Source organism: Lycium ferocissimum, chromosome 8, assembly GCF_029784015.1.
Source record: "Lycium ferocissimum isolate CSIRO_LF1 chromosome 8, AGI_CSIRO_Lferr_CH_V1, whole genome shotgun sequence".
Taxonomy (NCBI): Eukaryota; Viridiplantae; Streptophyta; class Magnoliopsida; order Solanales; family Solanaceae; genus Lycium; species Lycium ferocissimum.
Window position 1 is genome coordinate 23,906,816 of NC_081349.1, and position 12,124 is coordinate 23,918,939.

Here is a 12,124-nt window from a genome sequence, read left to right on the forward strand (position 1 = left end):
TCCCTTTGAAGATTTTGGAAAATTTTCTCTTTGGTTGTCCTTGCTTTGAGTTTGTCTACAAAAGCAAAAGTTTTGCTTTGTAATTATATCAAGTTTTCTTTGAAAATGTCTTTGCTGCTTTTGGGGAAAGACATACAGGCAATTTTGCTCATTTTATCTCTTTGATTTCAACTCCAACTTTCTAAATCTCTGCCACTTCCGCAACTGCATTGACTCCATTCCTAATGAATTTATTACAAGAATCCATATGGTACAAGTAGCATGATAGCATGTAGCCTAGCGGTCAATGGAGTGGCAAAAACCATGGAAGACCAGCGGCTAAATTCTAGCGGACACGAAAACTCACCAAGTGATTTCTTTTTGATAAGGTTTGGTTAACATAGTTACATACTACTATACCTAGTGAATAGAGTTACCTAATACATGTATTGGTAGGAAATAACAGGTAATGCCCGTTTGTCGGGACTTTTCGTGTTCGTTTTCTCATTAATGATTTGGAAAAAAATGGCTGTCAAGAAAGTTAATGAGATGGGATTTCAAACTATTGACTGATTCTTTCTCCACCAAGAATTGACCGGCAATAAATTGTCTGCAGACAAACTCCTTTACTAGAAATTGCATCCAAGAATGGGTCAATAATCAAGATTTAGCCAATGACTTTAGAAGGCCAAAAAAAAAAAGGACCACAATTTTGTAGCCTTCACCAGTCACCACTATTTTTCTACAAAGAGAAAGATGCAGTAGAACAAATAATCAAAGATGTTGAAGAATCCAGACTTATCGGAAAACTATTCGTGCCCTTCTTTATTAGATCCAAAATAGTAAGTTACAAAAGGAAAATTTGTGCAACAGCAAACACTTGTTGCAAATTGCCTCCGCGACCGGAAAAAAAAAAAAAGCACATCTCTAATCAATGTCTAGCAGTTAGATTATCAGAATTACTCAATGGAATTAAAGGAGTTCTCTTATTCGATGTGCTTTCTGATTGTTGTAAATTTTCGTCATTGTCTCCATGTTCTCCATGTTCTCCGGCTACCTTATGGGATTCACATCTAGGATTTGGTTTTGAATGCTCCTCTGGAAGTATAACTCGCTCAAATATTCTGTGGATCATTTCATAACTTGTAAATGTAATAACAGCAGAGGGAGTTGTCCGTAGAAGATTGGTTCCACAACCCTCCGGTAGAATCCGGTCAGACGTTCCTGTTTGAACATCTTTTTTACACAATCAACAACCCCATTATATGCTTTCTCTGAGTTTCTTACTTGCCCTTGTTCTTGTAATTTAGAACGCACGACCTGGTCAAGAACGATAGATTAATAGGTAGGACATAGAGTGCCATGAAAGAAACCAAAAGCTGAATACATCGATGGCCCCTTAAACTTGTCAGAAGATTTGATATAGACACTCTAACTATGGCTTGTTCTAATTGAGCACCTGAACCCATGATAACACTTTCAATTCAAATTTTGGAGAAACTTTTGCGCATGTTCTCATGCGTTTATTAGATAGTTAAGTTAACCACATATCTCCTTTAACTATACACGGAACAGACCTAAGGTTTTACGGCTTACTGAAGCTAATGCGTATAATTAAATGAGGTGACGTATTTTAAGTGGTTAACTTCTCCACGTAATGAGCACTTGAGAATACACACAAGTTTTTCCAGAATTTGAACCAAAGTGTCTAATAGAAACACTTTATCATGTGTTCAGGTGCTTAATTGGAAGAAACAATAGTTCGAGTGACTAAATGAAGTGTCTAAATGAAATTTACTGACAAGTTTAATAGGCTGCCCATGCACAAGCCAACCAATAAAAATCTTGGGTTCATTTTCTTCTTACCTCATGCGGATAAGTCATTATAGAGGCAACTACTTTCGCAGTCGAAGAGGCAATTGCAACTTCACCAGGATTCAATTCATTGGTATGCTTATTGGCTGGCGGTTCAACAAAGTCATCACGTGATCAATCAGATAAGAGACAAATGGGTGATAAACTTCCACAATTGATTAAAGAAAACAGCTTCTCACCCCTTTTTGCTAAGTATGATTTCAGCTTTTCATATGCTGGAAATTGGATAGCAACATGACTTATCCCAGCCAAAGACGGCAAGAGGCCACTGCAACCCCAAGGAAACAGAAATATCAAACACAAAATAACAAGCCAGATATATGAAACATTAGAGAAAATGACGAAAATGGTCCCTTATGTTTGGAGGTAGGTTCAAAATAGTCCCTTAAGTATACACTTGACAGTTGTGGTCCTTTAAGTTTCCAAAAGTTAAACACTTTTAGTCTCCGCCAAATATTTACCGAACTCTGTCTGTTATATCTGACGGGAACTATGAAAAGAAAAGATTTAATTATAAACACCAAGAAGATCCCATCAGATCCTAAAATATGCAACAAAAAACTACACTAGACACGAAAAAGATATAAACAACAACATACCCAATGACTAAAAAGATCTTTAAAAAAAAAACATAAATCACACTTCATGCACCAGACTCTAGAAATAAAAAATAAAAATAAAAAACAGAAACTACAAGAACTGTACCTCTAAATGTGAGTTTTCGCTTAAAAAAATTTCATAGTTACCTTAAAACTAACATATAGAGTTCGGTAAATATTTGACGAGACTAAAAGTGTTGAACTTTTGACAAACTTAAAGAACCAAAACTGTGAAGTGAATACTTAAGGGACTATTTTGAACCTACCTTCAAATATAAGGGACCATTTTTGTCATTGTCAACCTCAAGGTGATGAAAATGATTATTGCGTTTTTTTTTTTTTTTTTTTTTTTTTTTTGGATAAAGGTAATTGCTTATTATCTTATGGAGATGTTTTCCAGCTTAGTGTAGCTGGCTGAAAGAGGATATGGAACTGAAGCCTCTCTACCAAGGACGAAAAGTCGAAAACACATAAGTAAATAGTTTGTATATGACTATTCTTCATTATATAACTAACCTGTACCATCCGCGGATCCCTTCTTCATGTGCTATTCGTATTAAAGCAGAGAATATACCTTTATATGGAACTACACCCACCCTCATTCCCTGTGTCTAAAGAATGAGGAAAAAGAAAATATCAGGAACAAGATACAGAAGCAAATGCAAGTTGTTATTTAATGCAGGTTGTTATTCCAATACTAATTAAAGGAAACCCTAACAATAAACTCAATGGTATTAGAAACTTGTGCTTTAGCCTATGTTATAGGAACTCTTAGCACATTTGTATTGAACTAGGATGACAACTGTATCGGCACCTTGTGCAGATCCTTAAAGTAGCTGCTATTACAATTATGCTTCATGTGGCTCCATTTAAGTACGTAATTTTATATATTAAAAAAAAAATAGTATCTCTAGCAGTAGAAATTGTCAACATTTTTTACTGTTATATAAATCTCTCTCAAGACTAAAAGAAGCTAAGTTAATCTCAACTAATTGGTAGCATATAGATCTTTTTCTTCCATATGTTCTATTTTTAACTAGATTTTCATGCAGTGGCGAAATTAGGAATTTAAAAAAGAGATTCAAAAGAATGTAAAATGTCACATCTAGTATTTTGAACCATTTTTGCCTCTACACTAAAAATTCTTTTTTCTATTTCAAGCGGATTCAAAAAAAAAAAAAAAAAATATATATATATATATACACAAAAAGAATTTGCTCTACAGCTCTACTCACGTCAACCTTTCTACCACCATGCATCGGTTGGAGGGGGCTTGAGGCATCTATCAGGTTTCTAAATTATGTGAAATCTGCTCTCTATTGAGAATTTTGAAGTCTAAAAGTATCTTCCACTAAAGCTTGTTATCTGTTCAGGTATCACCCACATGATAGAAAAGTGTACATGCTACATGTCCATATGAGAAACTTCTTTTTAGTATGCGGAAGGAGGGAGAAACCAGAGGAATTTTTCTTTCACTCGCTATAAGAATTCTCTCCCCCATTTATATGGATAGGGCAGCATAGTAATAATTATATTAACAGGCTTAGATAAAGACTGAAAATACTCTGATACTCCAATCCTAGCGAAGGCAAAAAACACTAGGTGATTTCTTTTCATCCACCCAAGTCTTGGTTAGCAGAGTTACCCGGTACCTGTGCAGGTGGGAGGTAGCAGGTAACCGGTGAAATAGTCGAGGTGCGCATAAGCTGACCCGGAAACCACCAACACACAAAAAAAATTGATACTCCACATTTGAGCCCCCACAAGGAATAAAATTGCATTTCACCTATTCCCATCCTTCTCTATGATGATAGTTGATGAAGGAAAGCATACTTGGATGATATTAGTACAGTGACGAAGACTACAGAAACTAGAGCAGGACAAAGGAACATATTAAAAAAAAATTATTATAACAAAGAAATATATGAAAATGAAAGGGCATGGATCATGGCTCCTTACAAACAACACCGATTTCCCAAATTGAAGGGAATCCAACTTAATCAAATATTCAAACTGGTAGTTTACAATATTTCTGTGCACTTACACACTTTAAGGCACAATAAGTGTGCACAGAGTGTTCTAGACTCCATTCTTTTCGCTTATGGATCCTGGCCGAAGCAATACTTGGAACAAGGAGCATCAAACTATAGAAAGGAAATTCGAACTTGTTTCAAGAATAAATCAACGGTAACTATATGAGAACATGAAACCTACTTGGAGCCGGGTCTTAACAACCCACAATGGATTTGTCGTAATGGATGTTGCGGCCCCCGCTCCTGCAGCAGCAATCATGTTTGCACCAATAGTAAGCTGCCCACAGCTATCCACTGCATCTACCGCACAAGAAAATTCTTTTGGTAAAGATAAGTGCTAAGTTTCCTATTGCCATCATAGAAACTTCCAAATACTAAAGGATTAAATAATATGATGCCATTCGAACAAACATATAAAAAAGAAGTGACGAAAGCTAATAGCACAAATAACCAATAGAGTAAAAGTTTACCATGCGAATGCAACAAATCCTTTAGATGTCCATAAACTGTAAAGTATACCTGCAGAAGATGAATGTTTTCTCTCAAACTGGTTTCTTATGTGGAAATTTCAGCAAAAAGGTGAGTGGATTCAGCATGTATAGAAAATATATGCCAACATCGAGTCAGTTGTAAACAAAGCCAATAAGATTGCAGAGGTAGGGTGGCAAAATCAGCCCATAAAAATATGACCCGCCCTAACGCGCTCAAGTTTGGGCAGGTCACTGACCCTCCCAATTATTAGCTCAGCCCTTTTTTTTTTTTTTTTTTTTTTTGAACAGGTAGCTCAGCTCATTTTAGACCAACCCATTTCAGCTCATCTAAAAATTGGGCTAATATGTAGCCTAAATTGACCCATGAGAAACCTTATCAAAATATTTTCAAAAAGACATTGTTTTTATTTGATATGTTATATGTAGCCATAATCAAAATAAAAATAAAAGTATTACTAAGTACTTAAAAAATTATAAAAGAACAAACAAAGAAATTACAACTTAGTAAGAATTGGGCGGGTGACCCGCTTTTTAGCACAAGTTAACCCAACTCATTTCAGCCCATTTTAACCCGCCCAAATCCAGCCCAACCCACCCATTTGACACCCTTAAGTCCTGCCCCCTCCAGAAAAAGCCTTATTCATTTTGATTCTTCATCAGCAATAACGGCAGGTATGTGGTGGTGCGGAAGGGAGGCCTAATCATTGCAATATCATAATAACAAAGGAATTCTGTTCCATAAGAGACCAAAGAGAAAGTTTGAATATTTCATTCAATTTGGAAGAACAGCTGTCAATGTTGGTGAAAGGGCTCGATAAATTGGAGGAAGGCCTAAAAATTGATGATTCATTTCATTTCATGAACTTCAACTAATTGCAACCACAGAAAAAGAAAATGAACAAGACAATGCTTACCGCCCAGTTTGGAAGAAGAGCTGTTAATGTTGGTGAAAGGCCTCGATAAAGTCCCCTGAAACCTTCAGTTCTTAATATATGCTGTAAGCTTGTGACAATGACACTACCTGTTTGTTGCCAAAAGATTTTAAGGAAAAATAAGTGTGCCTGCAATATGGATTTGGATTTTTCTTAAAGGAGACCAAACAACAATTTATTTACCCCAAAGGAAAAGATGAAAGACCAATTATCAGCTCTTCAAATTAACACTTGTCTAAATTAAGAAGACAACAGAATTCTTGCACATAACCTAGCCGTAGAAACCTTCATGAAAAAGTTGACAGCACTTCTCCTCTAAAACTCACCAAATTATATTCACTGTCAAACCCAATTTCCCATAGAGATACAATGAGCCTATATGTGAAAGTTCATTTGGGAAATGACTCCATCAAATGTGGAAAGAAGAAAGCCAAGGAAAAAGACCGAAAGCAACACACTGAACATCCTATGTAGGAGAAAATTGGAAATGGGACGAGACAGCGGACCAATGGGTTAGCCTATCTGAGCTGAAAAGCTGAAGGAACAGGAAGACAGAGAAAAAACACGACAAAATAGCTCTTCGTGCACTAAGGTGCAGTATTGTGAAGAAGTGAAATCATTAAGCATCCAAGAGAAAAGAAAGTTCCTAAATCCACATTAAAAAAAATTTAATGTTTTTGGCTATTTTGAACTTCAAAAGAAATCCTACCCGTGCATATTGGTGGACTGCAGACATATATTTCCATTGTAACACCTTTTATCTGCAATAGACTAGGACTAGAAGAACTTTGAATCCATCGTCCTGTGTTAAAATCAGGGTAAAAGTTGCCTCTAAATTTTGACAATTTGTGTTAAATCCAAGTTAACTAGGAGTGAGGAGCAGGACCAGAAACAGTATATCTTTGCAAATGAGGAAAGCTCAGGTCTTTTGCAGTTCATTGGATCAGTCAACCATTGATAATTGGCAATCCACTTTTCAGATATGTTGATCTGAGTGATCTTTTTTGGATGAAGGGCAAACAGGAGTTCCGAGATACATAAGTCTAAGTGGTTGTTAAGCTATGAATACGAAGTTTTCTTACCTGCTATATATAAGACATCGTGGATGTGTAGGGAACTACAAATCATTATTAGAGCTATGAAATAATTCAATTCGAAGATCACATTAATCCTAAATATATCATTTTGCATTGTTCACTTGGAAGCACTTCAGCGCAGGGTATCAATTCTCATCATTTCTAAATAAAAGAGACGACGATGAGCACAAACCTTGACGACCAGATTGAGAAACCTGAGGCAGACCATATACTTGCAGTCTTGTCTTAATAACATCCAATGGACACATAAATGTAGCAGCAATAGCACCTAAAAAAAAAACAACCCAAACATACAAAAGCAAACATTTTTACAACCCCCAATTAACTCAAAATCACATTCACATAACTCAAAAAACTCAAAGATCAAAAAAGCAACATAACAAAATAAATCTCTTACTCCTTCCATCCCAATTTATGTGGCTTCAATTTGACTAATCTTTGAAGCTAAATTGAATTAGATCAACTCAAAATTTAAAATAAAAAACTATACATACAGCACAAAAGTTGTAATTTTTCTCATGGAAATCTAATAAAAAAAGTTACATTTTAAAATGTTGATCAAACTTTACAATAGTTCAAATCTCGAAAAACAAAAAGTGTATAAATTGGGACATAGGAAAACAACCCAAACATATAAAAGCAAACATTTTTACAACCCCCAATTAACTCAATATCACACCCAATTAGCTCAAAAAACAACACAACCAAATAAATTTCTTATCTCTTATAATAAACAAATTAATTTCAAAAAAAAAAAAAAAAAAAGATACCTGCAGAGGCACCAGCACCGGCATCACAAACAATATCTCTAACACTCCTCCGGTCACCGGAGACGGCCATTTTTAGAGATTCTTGCCGGAAAATCAAGAACTTAAAAAACAACAAAAGATTTGCAACAAAATAAAAAATTTACCTTTTTTTTTCAAGAATTGAATGAAAATGAAAGAACCCTTAAAGATTTAGCTAAAAACCCAGATGGGTTAAAAAAAAAAATAAAAAAAAAAACTGGAAAAAAAAAAAACTCTTTTTTTCAAGAATTGAATGAAAATGAAAGAACCCTTAAAGATTTAGCTAAAAGTTAGCCATTTAGATTGCAAGAACTGAAAAATTAACTCTTTTTTTTTTTTCAAGAATTGAATCAAAATGAAAGAACCCTTGAAGATTTAGCTAAAAGATAAAAACTCAGGTGGGTTTTTATGATATATAAATACCCTTTTGGGTTTTCAGAAAAATGGGACGTGTTGGACGAGTTAGGAGATGTGACTTGACTAGATAACTCAGTACTGACTCTCTTTGATGATTCCTTATTGGTAATAGTCAAAAATATTTTCTTGGTAATTATTCTAATGTCGGAACGTTAGGGGTGTGTTAATACTGTAATACGATAATCGAATGACGAAGAAACATAAGATAACAAGCTAGTGAATCATCGTATGACGATGCCATACGATAAACTATTATGTGTAGTTAGTGGCTTTTAATTTGGAGAAGAAAAAAAATAGAATTTTGATATGGTCAAAAATATTTTCACGCTAGAACATTAGGGGTGTATTAATACTAGGAAAATTAGGAACACCTAACATGATAACATAATGACAAAAAAAAAAAAAAATAAGATGATAAGCTAGTGAATCATCATATGATAAACTATTGCATCAACAATGATAAGCTTCTGCGTCATATTTCTTTTTATAATTGGTTACTTTTAATTATGGATAATATTTTTTTAAACTTCTTTTATTAAACTAAACTACGATTTACTTTACTGATGTTGTTTTCTTTTGCTTGAATTTCAACTCTTTATTTTGGCATGGTCAAAAATATTTTTTGGATAATCACCCTGATGCTAAATGTTGATAGTGTGTTAATATCGGCTAGATTAGAAATTTACTACTAAGTGATTAAAAAATAATAATAAGATGCTAAGATGTTGATTTTATCATATGACAAGATACTGCATCATTTTGGGATAAAATATTGCGGTAGTAAATGATAAGCTCCTCCGTCACATTCTTTTGATGGTTGGTTAATTTCAATTATGAATAATATTCTTTTATAAATTTTTATTAGAATAAAAAAAAGATTTACTTCACTACTGTTGTTTTCTTTTATCAGCGTTTCAATTTTGTATACTGATTATTTCAATCGCCTCTTAGGATATTATTAATGTATTTTCATAGTCTAAGAACTGATCATTTTTTGCTTCACAAGTATCGATATCATCATCCTTCAAAGAAGTGGAACCAACCTCGAAGACTTGCTTCCTTTCTGTAGATAGGTTAGAAGTTAGAATCGACATTTGATGAACAATTGCGATAATTAGGCAGGAGTCTAAATAGCTTGATGAAGAAAATAGTTCATACAGTATCATTTACTACATAAATGGAAAAAATCGTGTTCAATTAAATGTACAATAATCAAATATTATAAAGACTAAGACAATTACTTCTAAAGAAACAAAAGTGCTTTTATCCTTAAAAAGTAACTACAAAAACTATCGTGCTTGTGGCATAAATTCTACTAATATTATAAACAACTCCAAATGCCAACTGAAATTTGTATGTTCACATTCCGTAGGAACTTGGACATAGTCATTCTTTTTATTTGTTTTCTTTATTTCATACAATTATCTTTAAGTATATCCTATTTAATTATATACTATCACTATCAAAACAAAAGACAACAAACAACAAAAGGATTTGATGCTTTTTATGTAGTTGTGATTGAGAGTTGCTATATATATATATATATATATATAACCCTCTTTTTGAACTATGGAAGGAATCAATATATATATATATATATATATATATATATATATATATATATATATATATATATATATATATATATATATATATATATATATATATATATATATATATATATATATATATATATATATATATATATATATATATATATATATATATATATATATATATATATATATATATATATATATATATATATATATATAACACCCTCTTTTTGAACTATGGAAGGAATCAATTCTACGTTTGCCTTCTCACCAATCAATAAGGGCAAGATTCTTTTAATTTTTTTTTTTTTATTCCCTACCCAATGTCCAATATCAGTATTGGAACTCGAACTAATTCGAATTTATATCGCGAAAGACGCATTAAAGGGAGAAGTATTATATAACAGGACTTTTCACATACCAAAAACTCAAATCCGAGACTTCTGATTAGGATGGAGGTTCCTATTCATCCTACTACAATCCTTCTTATTAGGATGGAGGTTCCTATTCATTCTACTATAATCCTCAGTGGTTTTTAAACAAAAAACACATGAAATGTGCCTTTTATATGTACCTTTATTGATCATGGTTAATTGATATGAGTGTGTGTGAATATATATCACTCGTCTTTGCTTAATCATGACAAGTTAATGGGATCTTTTAGTACAAATCGAGTGGCTCAATCCCCCCCCCCCCCCCGGTTAATTGATATGAGTGTGTGTGAATATATACATCACTCGTCTTTGCTTAATCATGACAAGTTAATGGGACCTTTTAGTACAAATCGAGTCGCTCAATCCAACCCCCCCCCCCCCCCAAGGATAGCCTATGTTAAAGACTTACCTTTTAATCATTTTTTATTCTGTGGTAGAATTTGTAACTATAACTTCTTCTTTTTTTTCAAGAATTGAATGAAAAAGAAAGAACCCTCAAAGATTTAGCTAAAAATTAACCATTTAGATTGCAAAAAAATAACTCGTTTTTTTTTTTTTCAAGAATTGAATGAAAGTGAAAGAACCCTTGAAAATTTAGGTAAAAAGTAAAGGTTTTCATGATATACAAATACCCATTTGGGTTCTGAGAGAAATGGGACAGGTCTATTGACGTGTTGGACGAGTTAGGGGTTGTGACTTGGACTACATAACTCAGTACTCAGTCCCTTTGATGATTCCTTAATGGTGAAGAAAAAAAGACTTAGAATTTTGGTATGGTCAAAACTATTTTCTTGGTAATTATTCTAATGCCGGAACGTTAGAGGTATGTTAATGCTGGCGAGGTATGTTATCGTATGTTAATACGATAACTGAATGACGAAGAAAAAACTAAGATGACAAGCTAGTGAATCATCACATGATGATACCATACGATAAACTCTTATGTGTAGTTAGTGTCTTTTTAATTTGAAGAAGAAAAAAAATTAGAATTTTGGTATGGTCAAAAATATTTTCTTAGTAATTATTCTAACGCTAGAATGTTAGGGGTGTATTAATAATAGTGAAATTAGAAACACCACTATAACACGATAACAAAATGACAAACAAGCTAGTGAATCATCATATGAATATGATAAACTATTGCATCAACAATGATAAGCTTCTGCGTCATATTTTTAATTTTTTTTAATTTTTATAATTGGTTGCTTTTAACTATGGATAATATTTTTTAAAACTTCTTTTATTAAAATAAAATATGATTAACTTTATTGGTGTTGTTTTCTTTTACTTGTATTTCAACTCTGTATTTTGGTATGGTCAAAAATATTTTTTAGATAATTATCCTGACGCTGAAATGTCGAGGATGTGTTAATATTAGCGAGATTAGAAACTCACTATGACGCAATACCTATATGATTAAAAAGAAGACGATAAGGTATTTGAATCTATTGTGTGAGAAGCTCTTGCGTCATATTACGGTAAACTATTTGAAGTAATAAGCTTCTCCATCACATTCTTTCATGGTTAGTTACTTTCAATTATGAATATTATATTTTTAAACTCTTTTTATGAAAATAAAAAATGATTTACCTCACTGATGTTGTTTTATTTTACAAGCATTTCAATTTTGTAAATGTTTATTTCAATCAACACTACTGTGATTATTAAGGCATATTTAATAGTCTAGAAAATGATCACTTCAAACGTATCGGTGTTACTACCTTGCAAAGAAGTGGAATTAACCTTTTAAGTTTTAACACTCGCCCCCTTTCTAGGTTTAAATAGACATTTTCTTTCGACGAACAATTCTACTAATTAGGCAGGAGTCAAAGTAACTTGATGAAGCGAACAAACTAGCTCATATATTATTTACTACATCAATGAATCAAAAACTTGTTCAATTAAATGTACAAAAGTCAAATA

The 12,124-nt window shown here is 32.9% G+C and overlaps 1 protein-coding gene across 1 annotated transcript; it reads right to left on the reverse strand.

Moving 5' to 3' along the window:
* Positions 1–777: 777 nt before the first annotated feature.
* Positions 778–7,938, reverse strand: LOC132067643 (nicotinamide adenine dinucleotide transporter 2, mitochondrial-like). Its single transcript, XM_059460936.1, is given in 10 exon segments — positions 778–1,177; positions 1,180–1,299; positions 1,846–1,940; positions 2,034–2,122; positions 2,970–3,064; positions 4,668–4,786; positions 4,957–5,005; positions 5,892–5,998; positions 7,179–7,274; positions 7,777–7,938. Coding segments are annotated over 10 exon segments (1,107 nt in total). The 5' UTR covers positions 7,847–7,938; the 3' UTR covers positions 778–910.
* Between the last annotated feature and the right edge of the window lie 4,186 nt (positions 7,939–12,124).